The sequence below is a fragment of the Mercenaria mercenaria genome, chromosome 1 (assembly GCF_021730395.1).
Source record: "Mercenaria mercenaria strain notata chromosome 1, MADL_Memer_1, whole genome shotgun sequence".
Taxonomy (NCBI): Eukaryota; Metazoa; Mollusca; class Bivalvia; order Venerida; family Veneridae; genus Mercenaria; species Mercenaria mercenaria.
Window position 1 is genome coordinate 53,774,283 of NC_069361.1, and position 20,307 is coordinate 53,794,589.

General features: G+C 36.2%; 1 protein-coding gene across 2 annotated transcripts in view; it reads right to left on the reverse strand.

Moving 5' to 3' along the window:
* Positions 1-2,203: 2,203 nt before the first annotated feature.
* Positions 2,204-20,307, reverse strand: part of LOC123537356 (heterogeneous nuclear ribonucleoprotein L-like) — a 34,052-nt gene continuing 15,948 nt past the window's right edge. Inside the window, exons 10-19 of one of the 2 annotated variants that reach the window (XM_053547991.1) lie at positions 17,979-18,056; positions 17,529-17,564; positions 11,811-11,986; positions 9,936-10,163; positions 9,141-9,262; positions 8,594-8,724; positions 7,991-8,064; positions 7,080-7,137; positions 5,210-5,308; positions 2,204-3,996 (exon numbers count right to left, since the gene is read on the reverse strand). In XM_053547991.1, coding sequence (XP_053403966.1) covers positions 3,935-3,996; positions 5,210-5,308; positions 7,080-7,137; positions 7,991-8,064; positions 8,594-8,724; positions 9,141-9,262; positions 9,936-10,163; positions 11,811-11,986; positions 17,529-17,564; positions 17,979-18,056 — 1,064 coding nt within the window. In that variant the 3' untranslated portion in view covers positions 2,204-3,934. The remainder of the gene's footprint in view (positions 3,997-5,209; positions 5,309-7,079; positions 7,138-7,990; positions 8,065-8,593; positions 8,725-9,140; positions 9,263-9,935; positions 10,164-11,810; positions 11,987-17,528; positions 17,565-17,978; positions 18,057-20,307) is intronic. The other variant, XM_053548002.1, reaches the window with a different exon arrangement.

Sequence of the window (20,307 nt, forward strand, 5' to 3'; positions counted from 1 at the left end):
CTGAACGTTTTTGATGTTTACATGGAAGAATATTTCGTAGACTCTACATAACTTTCATAATTCATTTTGTAGCTTCTTAAGTCATAACAGGTGTCAAATTTAAAACCTAACTTAATATCTACGAGACCCATTACTAGGTATCGGTCCGGAAAACCGGCCTAAACCTGGTCTGCCTTAGACCCCTTCTGACCAGTAGCCAGGATTTCAGTTTGTTGGTTTGTTTGGGATTTAACGCCGTTTTTCAACAGTATTTCAGTCAGGTAATGGCGGGCAGTTAACCTAACCAGTGTTCATGGATTCTGTACCAGTACAAACCTTTTATCTTTATGTTAAGTAACGGTCTAATGAAGTATTTCGACCCCCATAAATTAACGATCCCCCGGCCATTATTCTATAGAAAATGTGACTCCTTTCCTGTAAAATATTGACTCCCCTTATAAAAAACTGACTCCCTTTGAAAACGTTATAGAATAATGACCCCCCGGTCATTATTCTACAGAAAAACTGACCCTTCTAAGTAAAACACTGACACCCTAATGATGACTCCCTTCGAATCTCACAGAAATAACGACCCCAGTTATTATTCTATAGAAAAAGGTACTCCTTCCATGTAAATTACTCACTGCCGAAAATACTACATTCGAACACTCGTACAATATCGATTCCCGGACATTTTCCATTTAAAAAAGTTACTCTTTCCGTGTAAAACACCGGCTCCGAAAAAGACTTTCGACGATAATCTATTAAAAAGTGATCCCCACCAAACCTAATGGACAATTTTACTAGATCTACTACTCTAATACCCTCCATTGCCAATAGTTAACATTTTGATTGTATACTACTACTGGTGGAGTCATAGTACTATGATCTGGAGGTCATAATACTATGACCGGGGGTCATCATTCTATGGGGGTCGAAATACTTCATTACAACGGCCAGAGGTGTGGGACTACTGATATCAGACACAATGTCGTTCATCAAATAGTCACGGAGAACATAGGCCCCACCCGAGGTTCGAAGTCGCGACACCCGAGATCCGTAGACAAACGATCTTACCTTAAAAACCGCTTATTAAGAAATCTGCCGTTTGATAATTATATAATCTAAAGTGCAAAAAAGACACGAGGCCACATGACGTAATTATATCTCATAGACGATGACGTCATTTCTATTTCGTCATACACTATTACTTGAGCGCTCTCTCTTGTAGTAGCATTTCATTGTTCAGTTGCACAATATTCTTTAAAAAAAAAAACTTCTTAAAATATAGAAGCGGAAAATTTAAAACATAGCTGTATATTAACTAAAGCTAAATAAGAAATATAGACTTGTGTCAGGAATTAGATATAAGTTTTCAGAGAAGAGCTAGATCTAGACTCTATTGACAAAATTCGATATTTAACAGAAGTTCAGAGTCATCAACGACCGTAAAATTGATCTACATGTTTTGACGAAGTTTGAAAGTAAAATTAGCATATTTGCACGGAAGAAAGACTTATTTATCGGAAAATTCTAAAATAAGACAATAAATGACATCCATGGATGACTCGCTGAACTTAGTCATCCATGGATGACTCAACTGCTATTGAGTCATCCGTGGATGTCATCATACAATACTGTGCGAGTGAGACATCCGTGGATGACTGACCCCTAACAATGCTACAGTTTTGACATAATTGTAACGTAGATCTACTGTCTTCCATTATGAAATGGTGATAAATAAAACAAATAAAATACAAGGTATGGTCAAGCTTTATTTCATTTAATGGCAATACAAATGAAAGTTACATAACATCAAAAGAAAAAAATAAAATCAAAAACACCCGTTTTCTTATTTAAAAACCATATTCCGAGTTCAGATAATTCCCTGTTACAAGTTTCTCAGTATTTCAACTTTGTTAGATGCATTCAGGTTATTAAACCTGAACTATAGTAGAAATGCTTTTCAAGGCAGTGGAAGCACTAGTATTTGTTTCTACAATATTTGTCCAGTCTTTTTTGATTTCCTACTTATGTTGATAAATTCCAGACACAAGTCAACTTCAGACATAATGGCTTCTACCATTTTCGTACCAACATTCTCCTGGTTCAGTTATCAAACCTGTGACCTCTCTTTTCAAATTCTTCTGAGTTAAACAGGTAGCCACTAAAACTAAAGAAACTCAGTACTTCAACCTATCATATAACAAAAACAGCTAGAGCATTTAAAGGAATTTTTTTTATTTTCCGAAATTTGTCCATGGTTGCACAATGAAATGTTACAATTTCTAATGTGAATAGTAAAACAATTATTATTAATAAGATTTCATGATACTACAGAAAGAAACAACACAAAAGATGATACATGATTTTGATGACGACAACAGGAAAGTAAAAATTTTGTTAACAATGCACTGAAACACAGAAAATGCACGACATGGTGATGAATTAGTGATATTTTTTGTGACTCAAGAATATGAAAAAAAAAAGTTATCAAATTCTAAGCTAACGTAAACATAACCTAGTTTACACTTTTGTTCATTATTATTTTATCACACCATGATTTGTCCGCACTGTAATTATCCTAAATTTTCTTCTTTTTTTTTTCAAATATACACAATAGTCAATACCATGCTTTCACAAATGGTAAACAACACCAGTTTTATTTACACAACATGACATTCCCTACTCTAAAATTACAACATATTTAAACCAATTTTGATTTTTAAGCAGCAGAATACATGTATGAAACATTTGTGACTTTGAATGATTTTTAACTGATAAATCTTTTTTTGTTTTTTTTTCTTGTTCACCAGTGACCTTTAAAAAACAGTGACCTCCAACCTTGTGGTCACTTTCTACTTTGTCAATAAACAAACTAAAAAAATGTTTTTAACAATAATCAATGGTTTCTTCTATTAAAAATAAAAAAATAAAATAGTTCTGTTAATTCAATTCCAGAATTTCAATTTATTGATACAAATTAAATTTATTTATAGTATTCCGAAAATGAATTCCAAAAGTTTTTATAACTTAATTCTTCATTTTATTCCAAAAATAATTTGTGACTTTCTAAAATTGCAATTCCTTTATGTAAATCTGCAATTCTTCAAACAAGTACCGTACCAGATGTTTAGAACTTCCTCCAAATTTTTCAAAACTGAAGTTCTGATTTGAATTTTTAGTCTGTTTTACAATTTAGTTATTTTCGCAAACTATTAAATATAAGTGATTTTACCATTTAACAAAAACTTATCAATATATAAAGAACAGCAGTCGATTTCACCCAATTCGTACTTGTTTCAGCCAGTCATGTTGAATCGGATAAGCCAAATAGCTCATTTGGGTGTACCAATCACATAATAAGGATAGCCCGGTGTTGTATGAATCAAGCCCACAATTGTTCCTTCACAAAATATTATCAATGATATTGCGTATCTTTAATGGTAGTTAAACATCAAAACTAAAAGTCTGAGCTTTATTAATAAAAAATGCATACAATATTCTTAAACACACAATTATCAAAAAAAATATTTTAAAAAATTTGCCTCTCAAGATACTTTTATCAAAATCTATTACGGTACAACAGACTAACAATCTTCAATCCCAAGTAATAAAATCAAGTAAAACAGAAAATAAAGCCGCAATAAAGTTCAATTCTTTGGTGCATCTGTCAAAAGCTCTAGGACTAAGATGCATCAGAAATAAAAGACATTGTTTCAAATCCATCTCCAGAAAGAAATATATTGTCTATTCAAAACACTTCCTTATTTCATTATATATAAAGGCATAACTGATTTCATAACGAGTAATATTTATTCACTAACACAATGTCCAGTAGTATGTATTTTTGACAACACTAAAACAGTTCCTATATGTCAATTTCAAATCCTTCAGAACTGGTGAACTTTGCTGATGTATATATGTATTATTGGGTATCTCTGATGTTACCACATTACTGACTGTCTCTGATGTTACCTGGAGAGAAACACAGCTTCAGGGAGTACGGTCTACCACCTGTAAAATACAAATGCTCATTATTTACCATACCAACAACAGCAATCAGAGAGGTTGATATTGTAGTAAATTTCTCATGGGCAATGCTAACAACTGTCATTGTAACATACCAGAGATCCAACTATGATCCCTGGAAGAACAGTTTTCTGGCTACATAACTGTACTTGATTTTGAACTTCAAACACTGGTATTCACTGAGTTTTATCCAGTATATATTTTTGTTGGGTGTAATGTCACACTTGACACAATTATTGGTCATGTGGAGATTTTACAGTTTCTGATGGTGGAGGAAGATCCCAGCTGCACAGTACCACCAACCGTCCACAAGGCAGCCGAATGGCTACATCACATGAATGAATTCTACACAACAAACGAGGGTTCGAACCCACAGCAGTGATGGGCAAGTGATTTGAAGTCGGTGACCTTAACCACTTGACAAAGGAGGCCCCCTTCCCCCAATCCAGTACATACATGATAAATGAAAGTCACTATAAAGTGTAAAATTCCCCTGAAGTACAAAGACCCGTGGCAGATTTATTCCAAGAAATGGCACCATTTTGTGGAATATCAATTCTACAAAGCAAAATGATCTCCAATCATAACGACACTGAAGCAACATCCTTGAGTTGTGTGAACAACTTGTTAATTGACCCCCTTACTAAGGTGCGAATGCTGGTCAGAATTCCGTTTATTTCGACACAATTATAGGTTGTATGATGAATTTCCAGCTTTTTGCTGTGGAGGAAGGCCCAAGGTGCCCTTCCAAGCACTATTTCAGGCAAAGGCGACCCCAGGTTAGAACCACAGACAGACCTTCTGTAAGCCAGCTTGATGATTTCCTCACATGAAAGAATTCTGTTATAAACCTACAGTAGAGAGTGGCAAGAGATTCAAAGTCGGTTACCTTTATCATTATTAGTCCGTCTCTAGTCATTACTCCGGGAAGCAATCACTAAGCTAGTTAACAAACAGTTGTGATAAATTTCTCTATGACTGATGTAAAACGAACATGTTTAAACTATTATAGCAGAAAGAGCTTCCTACAGCAGGCCTGGGATTCAGTCAAAAATGTAAAACATGAAAATTTATGTTCTCAAGCCTGACGTCTCCATTTTCAATCATTATATACTAGGGAAATTCTGGCAGTCAAAAGCTTGAAATCAGGACCAGTCCTGAAGATCTCCAGGCCTGCTATAGGTGATGTAGAACATACCTGCTGGATTTGGTACCATTGTATGATTAGCCAAAGCTAGGGCTTCCAAAGCTGCCGACTTTGTGCTCCATTCCAACAACCCTGTTGAACTTCTTTCAGCTGAAAATAGTTATCACTTGCAAGAAATTCTATTTTAAATACAATTTGGACAGACGAATAATGCCATGTATATACAACTTATTGTTTCATTCACCTATATATCCAAAACAGGGATTAAATGAATTTATTTTGTTTTAAAAGATTGTGATAAAATTATAAAATATTTCAAATTTTATAAACCTCGATCATTGTAACAGAACTAGATTTTTTCCCCAACTGCTTGTTTGTTTTGGGTTTAGCGCCACTTTTCAACAGTTTTTCAGTTATGTAATAGCAGGCACTTAACCTAACCAGTTTTCCTGGATTCAGTATTAACCTGTCCTCTGCAAGTAACTGAGAAACTTCTGCACATGAATAGGAGGTAGAGGACAAATGATTTCAGACACGATGACTTTCATCAAATTGTCCAGAAGAACATACACCTAGCCTGTGGATTGAACTCATGACTGCGTGATCCGTAGATTTGAAATCTCCGTACTGAGCTAAGCGGGCAGGTCTAAAAAAACTCAAATGACTTCAAACTAAATCTTCAAAGGCATAAAAGAGAAACACTTTGCTCATCCGAGGATCAAACTTGCAACTAGTGAAAGTATTGCACTCTTCCAACAAAGCATTATTTGCCAGATTGTTTTGTTGGGTTTAAAGTTGGTAAGACACCATCAGGCTATATGCTGACTTTCTAAGCATTAATGGTGAAGGGACCTCAGATGCCCCTCCTGATGTTAGTTCAGACATGCAAAGGCACCTGGGCAGAACCACTAATACTGCACCAAGCAGCTGAATGGCATCCTCACATGACGACCTGAACAGGGTTTAAACCCAAGGTGAGGGGCAAATGATTCCAAGGCCCATACAGACATTAGCACAGGCACTCACAAGCACCTAGGTAAAACTACTGACACTGCACAACCAGCTTGATGGTAACCTCACATGACCGATCAGGGCTTCAACTCAAGGAAACCAAGAGAAAATGATTCCAAGACCCCATAAGGACATCAGTTCAGGCACCTTGTGCATGCCAGTTTGAAGGCTTCCTCACATGATGACAACAGCAGGACTCAAACTTACAATGGTGAGAGGCAAGTCATTTGAAAGCTACCTCGGAAGCCCCCACTAATAATAATAATAATAACTTTATTTTAAGAAGGTGACATATTAAGAGTACATAGTATACATACAACTTATTTCCAATATGGCCTTCTACATAAATGTTAAAACACAGTATCTACAACAATAAGAGTAACACTAGCACAATTTTTACAACAAACACACTTTAAAAACACAAAACAAACTCAATTCAGGGCACTAGACAACTTTTGGGTACCCATACCCTCACAAAGGGGAATTTTTCGTCGTTTTAAGACAGAGGGGAAGTTTTTAGCCATATTTATGTTACTACTTTTCACACTTATTAATACAGTTTTCAGTCATTTCTAACTAACTGTAACTATATTGCAGCAGTAACCTTCCTTAGAGGCACTATGATAGAACTTGAAAGAGAGTTCATATGTAGTTGTGTCAAACCACCTATTATCAGGGGAATTTTCTTCCGAGAAAGTGGAAAAAAACGTATTATTTTATGAGGGGAATGGGGCCCATATTCGGCCCCAAAAATGGCTAAACGAGTGCCCTGCAATTTGAAATGATTTTACCAGGAGAATAAATCAGTGTAATTCATTTTGCATACATGTACATTCATACACTGATTTAAATAGGTAAGCTGTTAAAAAGTAAGTGAGTGAAAACATAAAGTATGATTAAATGATCGTACTTTTACTGGGGAACTGCAAGATTTTGATGAATTCTTCAGCACCAACGTCAGTAAACACCTGAAATCAACAAAAATATAACAGGTCCAACTTAGTGGTATTTCTATTTATGAAATTTCTTTCAGTCTTAACATACTACATACTTTGTTTATATGTCTCTGTTTGCTTTTATGTACCTTAAGTAAAACTAGCAGCTAACATTTATTACAAGATGGTTTTCAATCTTTGCTTCCATTCATCCTATTCAGCCATTTAACAGAAACATCAACATTCTGCAAGCCCGGCAGTTCACTCCCTCCCATGCTAGTAGGGTCAAACCTAGGGGCATAAGTTTAGCATCACACAGTATGAGTTGTAGGTCATATGGCAACTTTTCCAGCTTTTGATGGTGGAGGAAGACCCCAGGTCCTCTGAGGTGCCCATTAATTTTGTGTATTGCTTCAGGCTTGCGGGAAAACCTGGGTATAACCACTGACCTTCCGCAAGCCGGCTGAATTGCTTCCTCATAATTAGAATTATACAGCCAAAGTGAGGTTTCAAACCCACGAGTGATTCTGAGTCAGTAAACGTAGCCACTCAGCCATGGAGGCCCCTAGTTTGTATTTAAAATATAATGTAAAATCATTAATATTCAAGAGCGACTACTTTTGAGTCAATCTGTGAAATTAAACCAAAACAAAAGTAAATGTCCCATTCATTTTATGTTAACAATTAATTCATATTCCCACAAACAGCCAAATTTACAAAAACCACGAAATTTCATGCCCACAAATTTTAAATGATTCCGATGATAACGGCCATAATTTATATCGGACAATAAATTCATGAATTGTGCATTTCATAAAATGTACAATTATAAAAGAACAAAATATCAAAAGCAGTTTAGTTTGCATAAATGAATGGTGTATCCTACCTGTCTTATATCATCTTCACCAATTTTGGGCGGAGCATTGAAATAATGCAATGTTTCTGTTGAACCTGTGATACTTGAAAAAAGTTAAGAAATATAATCATTCATGTTTAGAAAATTGCACCACTGCTAAAGAAACACCGTAACTTGAAGCTAGTGAATATTCAGTACAAGTTTGACATTTCTTGTTCTGTACACAACTACAACTGCACAGGTTTGCTAAAGTAGTGTTGTAAATTTCTTAATCGGTAACTTATATAAACATATACATCATGATTGTACTCTAAATCAAAATCTCTCCTTTTATATACTTTTACTTTCATATTACAGGCTACACATCCCAAATCAAAAACATTAGATGACCTTCAACCTTCAACACTTTTAACCTCTAAATAACATGAAATGACTCAACTATAGAAGTTACATCAGCAAAACTATGCCCAAGTAATTTTAATTTTAAGTTAATTTTTGTGGGTTGCATAAATCTGTGAAATTAAATCACAATTTTTTTGAGGAGTCGCCCATATGGATACCACGTGCAACTAAAACAGAGCTTAGATCGGATCCACGCACACACATTACACACACTCAAGTATAAAAGGATATGATTTTTGCCAGCTTGTTCGGGTGTAGAGAATCTGTTGTTTCTGTTGCCCTGACAGTCTTTGTAGGACGATGAACCATCACTTAACTCATGTGGGTTGTTCACTTCTTGCAGGTATGGCTGCTTTGACAACCTAAAAATACATGACATTGTTACTTATCTATCTTCATTTGTTCATATTACATACAAGGCTGGCATAATCAATATTTTTCTGTATGGATGTGTAAAAATTTCATACAGTGCAATTGTTTATAATACCCTTAGTGCAAATACATAGGTAATATAATAGCTTAATGTCAAGAAATGTGCTCATTGCGCTGCGTTATACTTTTGCAAAACCTCTACTGCAGAACTTTTACATATTTCTTAAAAAAATAATTAAAAGTGTAATGAACAAAGGGATAGAATAGGACACCACATTTTACAATTTTAAAGATCAAATAACTTTTCCCCTGGTCCCCATGTCTGGTCCTAGTGTCCCCATTTCCTTAACCTTGAACAAGAAACTTGATTTGTTCAACACAGATGAAGAGAAAACTTTTATCATACGTGAGATTCAATTTCTTTCCAAACAGTTCCACGCCATTAAGGTTATACATAGCTCTCTCAACAGCTAAACCATCTCCCATCTGTACCATAGCTGCTCCTTCCTTAGACTTCAAAAACTTTATCTATAAAGTAACCAAGCTATAATAACTTTATGATATTAAAGGGATATCCATGTATCTCTTCATGAAATAAATGCACAGAGTTATTTACATAAAGCTGTAATCAGTCACTTGAAGGACGCAGAAAGAGATCCTTTAACCAACTTAAACTTGCCATGATAATCACATGATGAAAATATGTGAAGTCAAGAAAACATGATAAATATTGTCTAATCAAGAATCTGACCATCAAACTCTAAATATCTTACTATGCCTGTAGTAAAACTAAGTAAAATTTATAAAGAAAAGTGGAATATGAATTTTTAAAGCACTTCAGATATTACCCTAACCCGTCATATGTAGGTCAGGAAAGCTTAATCCTGAAAATGCATGCAAGCAACATCTTAACTTGTTTTAATTACGGTATATATATAAATAAATGTCAATGAAATGTGAGAAATACTGTTATTTATTAATACATTTATTAATAAGGACTTTTATTTTTCATCCACTATTCAATCTGTCTATCTCTTCAATGGAAACTTAAAAGTAAAAGTATATTAAAATTTTGGGTTAAATGTAGTTTAATCTCATGGATCGATACAATCATTTAAATTAGCCACAAAAGATTTCACATTAAATCTTAGCAAAATAAGCACTGATCTATCTGACATGCTTATCAAGTACTTCTACTTACCCTGATAACATTACCGTACAAACAGAGAATATTGAACACTCTGTCACAGTTCATCTGTTGTGCATCAAGTCCATAGATCATCAGAACGGAACCTGACTGGGGCCCAGATCCCTGCATCATCTGTGACTGGTCGGAGTAACCACCTTGCTGCTGCATGCCATACCCTGTTGGCTCCTGTCTCAATGGTGGTCCTCTCGCTGGAGCACCACGTCCAAAGCCTACCTGGGCCTATGATAAGTGAAAACACATGACTGATTAAACCCCAACAGTAAGCCTTGTTAAACAATTAATGATGTGCAAGACATTTAATTCCTTTTAAAGACCTACAGTCTAACCTGTACTAACGGTCACCTCCGATCAGCGGTCACCTCCGTTCAGCGGCCATTTTATGACGCCCCCGACGGATTTTCCTCTATTTTATCACTTTATTCAGCGGCCACCTGCCGTCCGCGGCCAGCGGCCACCGAAATTGCCTCCCGACCGCCGTATTTGACCCCTTTCAGCGGCCATTTTTCTTCCAAAACCAATTATTTTTAGGCAATAATCGCCGAAGATACCCGATTTTGAGAAGCACGTGGTTGCTAAGTTTCGCGGGACTTCACCACAGGAACGACAAAATGACATGAGCTTCTCAATTAAACCTGATAACCAAAGGTGTAATCCCCTTTTGTTATGATCAAATGGCCAGTAATTATCGGTAATTAGCGTGTCACACTGTCACCTCGTGTCAATTTTGTTGTTCACAGTTTGACCTCGGTTAAAGATAATACTCGATAACTAATTAGTAGCATAATATTTGTGAATTTTTTATACTTCTGTCATCAAAATACTATTAAATTTATAAGAAATTAATTGTGTTTGAAAAAAAATATAAACCACTCTATCTTTTACGGAACGTAACGGCAATCTTAGATTTAGCGTAGACAATAAGCGCCGAGAGTAGCTTCCCTTACCAAAATGGCGAAAATTGTAAACAAACTTGTTTTGAAGTTGGAAAATTGTCTGTAACAATTTTTGTAGTAAAGAAAACACGCCGCTGTTTTAGATTGCTAAGAAGACCATTCGTATTGCGAAGGCAAATGCACGTCATTGTATCCTGGTAAAATAATAATGGAAAACCCAAAAAGAAACGGGCTTAAAGGCTATAGACTGGTCAGAAGTCTGAAAAATACATATACTGGCTGCACCTCCGGTCAGCGGTCACCTGGCTTTAGCGGCCAAATTGTCTGCTTCCCTTGGCTGGCTGCTTAAGACAGGTTAGACTGTATTTCTTTTCACAGTTACAAATGCTAAGATTAGTTTTGTTTCATCTGTTCAAAGATTTAAAAGACCCTTCCAAAAATATATACATTTGTAAACTTTCTATATACAGTCATACTTCGCTCGAACTCGGATAATTCGTACACTACTGCTTACTCAATCTCGTCATCAGGTCCAGGCAAAATATTTTCATAATATATATTTTTCGATGGCTCAAACTACCGCTAACTCGAACAAATTTTTATTGACCCATCAAGATCGAGCGAACGAAGTTTGACTATACAGTAAAACACTGCTCACTAGAAGTTAAATGGGGAAGGGCAAAATACTTGCGTGTTCAATGGTAACCAGTCCTCCAAACAAATAAAATGTAAGGAAGAACAGCTATGGACTGCCTGAACTGCATGTCATTCCTTGGGCATTCCCTTCCATGCTCTAGTGAACTGTCTCACAGTACAACACAAAAGAAACATATTTTGTAGCGAATAAATTTTCATTTGGTTCAAGACATTTTAAACATTTTGAAACTATGATAGTTATAGAAAGCAGATACCTTGTTTTAATTGTAACAAAAGTCAATGATATGTTTTCTCTGGGTACTGCTTCTATGATTACCTCCTGTCCATACTGCTGTGGTGCCATTCTCTGTCCAGCTGCCATGCCTCTACCCATACCCCTTCCTGCTTGTTGAGGGAAGCCCTGATCATATCCCCCATCCCCCTCTCCATACTGTCCTCCATATCCTGGTCGACCTTGTGCAACCTGACCTTGCTGCGGGTACTCCTCAAACTCTACAATGAAAATAATAACTTCTGTACTCTTTTAAGTATTTTTCTTTTTACACTTTTTTTTAACTTGTTACATCCTTGCGGATCTGAAATCGCATGGTTGTTGCCAAAATGGTTGTTTCATGTCAGTGTGAATTCATGAATTTTTAATACAAAATAACTGGGAATTCTACTTGTTCACGGATTAACCCAACAAGGAAATCCACAAAAAGAAACCCCCCGATGATTTTTAATGGTTTAGTAGTACGTGATTATGCAATATTCTGATTTCATTTGTGAGTTTCATAAGGTCAATCGTAACTTTTCCTCTGTTGGCTTCACACTAGTTTTGTTTGTTTGTTTTGGGTTTAACGCCGTTTTTCAACAGTATTTCAGTCATGTAACGGCGGGCAGTTAACCTAACCAGTGTTCCTGGATTCTGTACCAGTACAAACCTGTTCTCCGCAAGTAACTGCCAACTTCCCCACATGAATCAGAGGTGGAGGACTAATGATTTCAGACACGTCGTTTATCAAATAGTCACGGAGAACATACGCCCAGCCCGGGGATCGAATTCACGACCCTGCGATCCGTAGACCAACGCTCTACCTACTGAGCTAAGCGGGCGGGCTTCAGACTAGTAGTTTATGGTAAAAACTGCAGATATACAGTTTGGTACACCATTTCAGTAAGGGCGAAAAGTTCATCTAACCAGGTTTCCTCAGTGGATACTATACCACTTCTATTTTGTTCTGCACAAGTAACTTCCATCCCCATGTGAATCAGAGATGGAGAATGAATGACTTCAAGCATTACGTTTCCTGTTAAATCATCATAAAGAACATCAGTTCTGCCTACCAAAGGACTGAACTCAACTCAGTGATAAATTTTTTTCCAAAGTCTTGTGATCTACATACTGAGCTAATCCTGGGAGTTTGGTTACAAAAGTAAACTGAAAGTCAATATTGTCAAGTAGTTTAACTAAAGGGAAGGACATAAAAGGTGGTGCAGGTCATTATGCAGTGGCATGGAAACAAGTAACTGAACATTTAAATAAAACATGGAAACAAATTACAGAGCATTTAAATAAAACATGGAAATAAATTACAGAGCATTTAAATAAAACATGGAAATAAATTACAGAGCATTTAAATAAGGCGGCATGAGAACAAGTAACAGGACATTTAAGTCAAGTGGCATGAAAAAAAGTTACAGATCATTTTGATAAAGTGGAGTAGAAACTAGAGTTGCTTTTGAGAAAAGCGCATGTCTCCCACAACTGCCTAATCATCTAAATAGCAAGTCAATCTTTATATACTGTTTACTCACTATAAATATACCTTTGAAGTGTAAAAAGGCCGATTTTGGGTAATTCAAGGGCCATAATTCTGGAGTGCCTCTAGGGAACTGGCCAGTTAATTAACATGGCCGAGGAGTTATGGTCAACAACATTTGGTTCAAGTTTGGTGAAGATGCGATGAGAAATGTTCAACTTAGAGCGCAGACGAGAGTAAAAAGGCCGATTTTCAGTAATTCAAGGGCCATAATTCCTGGGTCGATTTGGCTAGTTATCGAACTTGGCCAAGGACTTATGGTCAAACACATTTTGTTCAATTTTGGTGATGATCGGATGAGAAATGACTTAGAGCACGGACAAGAGTAAAAAGGCCGATTTTCGGTAATTCAAAGGCCATAACTCCGGAGTGCCTTGACCGATTTGGCTCATTATCGAACTTACCCTACTAGAGTACATGCACATTCATCAAGCCAAAAGGACTCCTATACTACTCAGATTGCATGCACATTCCTGGAGCCAAAAGGACTCCTATACTACTCATAAGTAGTATAGGGGTCCTTTTGGCTGCAGGCTCCAGGAATGCGCCTAAAATCTGAGCGTTTTTCGGTAATTCAAGGGCCATAATTCCGAAGTGCCTGGGCTGATTTGGCTAGTTATCGAACTTGGCCGAGGACTTACTGGCAAACACATTTTGTTCAAGTTTGGTGAAGATCGGATGAGAAATGTTCGACTTAGAGTGCAGACAAGCTTTGTGACAGACAGACACACAACACAGACAGGAGTAAATCAATATGTCTCCCACACCACTGTGTGGTGGGAGACATAACAAGTAACATAACATCTAAACAAGAGCTCGTCGAACACGAAATGCCCCCCTTGATGCATTTAGTAATTGCACAAGGAACAGAAATTATATGCTTACTGTAAACGAAAGTACTACCATTCTGGTTTAATCTGACCTTGACCTTTAACCTATTAACCTAACAAGAGATTACAGATTGATCTTGGTGCCATCCACTGAGCCATTTTTGAATGTTCCAAATTTCAAGACTAGCTCAAGGTCAAAATCAAAGTCAAATTTCATTTAGGTACAAAACAATGTGTATGTGGTCCAAATTTGAAAGCGGTGGCTTGAGAAATGTGAAAGCAGGTCACTAGATCAATTTAAAGGTAAAGTTTATTTCGGTAAACAGAACTATGCATGTGCTTCAAATTTGGAGGCTGTAGCTTGAGAAATGTGAAATTAGGTAATAGATAAAAAATCAATGTAAAATTTCAATTCAGAACACAAAAATATGCATGCAGTCCAAATTTGAAGCCTGTACCTTCAAAAATGTGAAAGTAGGTCACTAGGTCAATGTTAAGATCAATCTTCATTTCGGTACACAAAACTATGCATGTGGTTCAAATTTGAAGGCTGTAGCTTGAGAAATGTGAAAGTAGGTCACTAGGTCAAAATCAAGGTCAAATTTTATTTCGGAACACAAAACTATGCAAGTGGTCAAAATTTGAAGCCTGTACCTTCAGAAATGTGAAAGTAGGTCACTAGGTCAATCTCAAGATCAAAGTTCATTTCAGTACACAAAAGTACGCTTGTGGTTCAAATTTGAAGGCTGTAGCTTGAGAAATGTGAAACTAGGTCACTAGGTCAAAATCAAGGTCAAATTTATTTTGGAACAAAAAACTATGCATGTGGTCCAAATTTGAAACCTGTACCTTCAAAAATGTGAAAGTAGGTCACTAGGTCAATAACAAGGTCAAAGTTTTTTTCAGTACACAAACCTATGCATGTGGTCCAAATTTGAAGGCTGTAGGTACAGAAATGTGAAAGTAGGTCACTAGGTCAAGATCAAGGTCAACTCATGTCAAGGTTCATCTTGCCACTCAAAACTATACATGTGGTCCAAATTTGAATGATATAAGTTATGGACATGAAGATTCTAAGTTTTTCCCTATATAAGTCTATATGAACCATTTGACCTCTGAGGCAGGGCCATATTTGACCCGAGAGGGATAACTTGAACAAACTTGGTAGAGAACCACTAAATGATGCTACATTACAAAATACCAAAGCCATAGACTTTGCGGTTTGGACAAGAAGATTTTCAAAGTTTTTCCCTATATAATTATATGTAAACCATGTGACCCCCAGGGCGGAGCCATATTTGACCCTAGGGGAATAATCTGAATAATCTTAGTAGAGGATCACTAGATGATGTCATATACAAAATATCAAAGCCCTGTGGTTTTGGACAAGAGGTTTTTCAATTTTTTTTCCTATATAAGTCTATATAAACCATGTGACCCTAGGGGTGGGGCCATATTTGACCCCAGGGAAATAATCTGAACAATCTTGGTAGAGGACCACTAGATTTTGCTACATACCAAATATCAAAGCCCTATGCCCTATGGTTTTGGACAAGAAGATCAGAAACCATTTAACTGTTCCTGGCCAATGTGACCTTGACCTTTGACCTATTGACCTCAAAATCAATAGGGGTCATCTGCTGGTCATGGCCAACCTAACTATCAATTTTCCAGATACTAAGCCCAAGCGTTCTTGAGTTATTGCCTGGAAACCATTTTACTGTTCCTGGTCACTGTGACCTTGACCTTTGGCATACTGACCTCAAAATCAATAGGGGTCACCTGCTGGTCATGGCCAACCTAACTATCAATTTTCCAGATACTAAGCCCAAGCGTTCTTGAGTTATCATCCGGAAACTGTTTTACTGTTCAGGGTCACTGTGACCTTGACCTTTGACATACTGACCTCAAAATCAATAGGGGTCACCTGCTGGTCATGACCAACCTCCCTATCAACTTTTGTGACCCTAGGCCTAAGCGTTCTTGAGTTATCATCCAGAAACTGTTTTACTGTTCAGGGTCACTGTGACCTTGACCTTTAACATACTGACCTCAAAATCAATAGGGGTCATCTGCTGGTCATTACCAACCTCCCTATCAACTTTCATGATCCTAGGCCCAAGTGTTCTTGAGTTATCATCCGGAAACCGTTTTACTGTTCAGGGTCACTGTGACCTTGACCTTTAACATACTGACCTCAAAATCAATAGGGGTCATCTGCTGGTCATTACCAACCTCCCTATCAACTTTCATGATCCTAGGCCCAAGTGTTCTTGAGTTATCATCCAGAAACCGTTTTACTATTCAGGTTCAATGTGACCTTGACCTTTGACATACAGACCTCAAAATCAATAGGGGTCATCTGCAGGTGATGACCAACCTCCCTATCAACTTTCATGATCCTAGGCCCAAGCGTTCTTGAGTTATCATCCGGAAACGGATAGGTCTACATTCCGACCGACCGACCGACCGACCGACCGACAGACCGACCGACCGACCGACCGACCGACCGACCTACCGACCGACATCTGCAAAACAATATACCCCTCCTTTTTCAAAGGGGGGCATAATAAAGTGATATTGAAACGATCATAGAGAATTTTAAATAAAACTGCATGGAAAAAAGTAACAGAACATTTAAATAAAGCAGCATGGAAATAAGTAACCGAACAGTTAAATAAAGCAGCATGGAAACAAGTAACAGAACATTCAAATTAAGTTGCATGGAAACATGTGACAGAACATTTAAAAAAGTGGCATGAAAACAAATAAACAGAAAATTTGATAAATAATGTGGCATGGAAATATGCAACAGAACATTTTAATTAAGTGTCATGGAAACAAGTAACAGAACATTTAAATAAAGCTGCATGGAAACAAGTAACAGAACATTTAAATAAAGCTGCATGGAAACAAGTAACAGAACATTTGAATAAAGCTACATCAAAACAAGTAACGGAACATTTAAATAAAGCTGCATGGAAACAAGTAACAGAACATTTAAATAAAGCTGCATGGAAACAATTAACAGAACATTTGAATAAAGCTACATCGAAACAAGTAACAGAACATTTAAATAAAGCTACATCAAAACAAGTAACGCAACATTTAAATAAAGCTGCATGGAAACAAGTAACAGAACATTTAAATAAAGCTGCATGGAAACAAGTAACAGAACATATGGTGACACTGAAATCAGTGTTATAGAAGCCAATCCAGACATTTACGGCAAGTGAAAACAGAGACAAGCACTTAATTAGTAACTGAATAGTGATAACTGAAACAGTGGTAGGCATTAATGTAAAGCAAAACTTTTAAAAGTGACAGCAATTAAAGTGAGGCTGTCCTAGTAATGAACCAGTCATTAACCAACTGACGAAATTAATCAACAAATCAACTCACCTTCATAATAAGGTTTGGCACCATTGTATGTAGAGTCTGTAATTACTTTGTTAGGTAATTTGTTTTTCTTAAGATTTCAATTTAGTACACAAAGTAGAGAGACTTAATTCACAAAGAGAAGAGAGACATCAAGAGCAAAAAAAAAGTTAAATATTCACACAAAATAGATGGCAATCTAGCCAGATGACAGTAATATATATGTTAGGTGACATTCATATAAGTTTTACGCCAGTCATTAACTTACGAATAGCAACATCATCAATGACTAACGGCAATCACAAGACATCCATGATTGTAATATGAAACTTAAAAGTGTAATGTCACAATCTGACACAAAAGTATAATGCCACTATATGACACAAAGGTGTAATGCCACAATCTCACATAAAAGTGTACTGCCACAATCTAACACATAAAATGGAAACAGTATTTTAAAATTAGTAAATTTACCGTCGTAAGGTGTTGGAGCAGCAGTGTATCTGGGATCTGCCAGAAGTGGTGGATTTTTGCGGGTTGGAGCCTGCTGAGCTGAAATGGACAGAACATTTACCATGTTAACTTTACATACATAAACATGATCTAGAATTAGACCCTAGATTCACCTGATCTTCATCCTAAATAAAGATCGCAAATCTAGGGAAATATAAGTGCAATCTGCATTCTGTTGTAAAAAGTTATAATTATACATAAATACAGTAGAGTGGTGTCAGTAAGTTACAGTAACAATTTAATATACGAAAAAGTCTTAAACATATAAATTATGCAACATTTCAGGTGCAATAAACAGTTTTTCGCAAATTCTAAGTAGACATTTAATGACAACATGTTTGAAACAATCAAAAATTTACAAATTCATACATAATATCAGACAAAATCTTACAGTACTCCCACTTCAAACCATTGAATATTGTGCCCAGTTCAAACCCCTAGCCATAGTTCAAAGTCCAGTTCAGTTGGTGAGTCTGGCTAGTTCCATTTGCATATTTTCCTCTTGCAGGCAATTTTAGTTGAATGTCCGAGCCAACAGTCGCAAAAGCCTTGGCACAAGGATCCTCCTTGCTGTTATAAACTGCGGACAACAATCAAATATGTCTATTCAATCATATCCCTTGATATGTAGCTGAATACAGATTTCATTTTGATTCTGAGTGTTTTATGGTGATAATGTTCACATCAGATGTCTGCCTTCTTGAGTATATGATTCTACTGTGTAGATATTTCTCTGCGTAATATTACTTTGGACAAAACAAAGATGTATATTATGTCAGTGTCTGCCCTTTCAACTGTTCACTTGAGGTTCATGTGCTTTTGGGAATTTTGCAAGACGTAGTGAATTAATGTTAATTTTCTGCAGTCCTTCCCACCCACAAGAACCTGTATTTTGGTAGTTCATGTCTTCTGTCAACATTTTTCATCAAGTCAATTTAAGTGATTCAGAACTGGTGATATTTGATTCAGTATTTCGAAAACTTACTGTGCATTCTTGTTTTGTGAAATTTGTCATAGTAAGTAAGTTTAGTTTTTCAAAGAGTATATTAAAATACAAAGTCATTGTTTTTGCAAATGCAATTCTGGATTTCAAATGCAAGTATTTGATACTGGTTAGACACTGTCTTAAATTGTGAAGAATCATAACTTGTTGTAAACTTATTTCAAATTTTGCTCTGAAACATCTTTTAAATTAATGTTTAAAAAATCAAAACAAGGACCAAGACTGAAAGCTGTCTCTGGGAACTGTAATAATTTTAGGCCAAAATTTCAAGTAATCCGACATAATCAAGTGGTTTCTGTGATTACTTATTACGACAATATGCTTTAAATGACTAGATTCAACTCTGAACTATATTAGCGGTGCAGGATGAAAAAGAAAGGATGAAATATTGTGCTATGAATCAATACCGTAGTTACAGATAATTTGTGTACAGTCTTTACGTCTGCAAGCACTCTTTTCATAGCACATGTACAGCACCTATGCAGATAAGAATGTACGGTTTTACACTGCATTACATCACCTTTTCATAATTAATTCAACCATTTTCCTATCATCTACAGAATCAAATATTCTTAGTGTAATAAATCAATAATACACCGGTCAATACAGCTCCATATCATCTCTAGTATTGGTAAACAGGGTGGTATATTGTATATATCACAATTGAGTGTGCAATATATGAATTATATATATAGATATCATATGTAGAATCAGTGTGACTGGATATTCAGTATGATGTCATCATCGCCTGTGTAAGAATCAAACTGTTTTATATCACCTGTGTTGGACCAAGATGTCTGGATACCGTCTATCTAGAAATGCTATGGCTGGATGCAAAAACGTGATATATCACTTGTGGTGAATGAATTCCTTCCGTGATGACAATCTTCCAACTGTGATCATGTATTTTCATTGATTTTTCTCCATGTCTGAGTGTTGTTGATTTTCTTGATGGATCTAATGCCTGTATATATTTTGTCTCATATATGTCTGCCGTTTATTTCTGTACAAATTTTTTTTCTGAACAGCATGTTTTTACTACTAATACATGTAAATATTATTGTCTGAACAAAGTAAATGTTATGATAACTGCTCGTTTTCATGTATATGTTTCACACATCTTTTTGTCTGAACAGCATGGTTTGTGGTAACTGCTAATAAACATTATGTTTCTGTGATCATCAATGTTGAACAGGCTAATGTTATTGTACCTGTTAGAAAAACATGATGTTATTGTAACTGTTTATATATAATTCACATATCTTTGTTTAGTAACTTCTAATATAT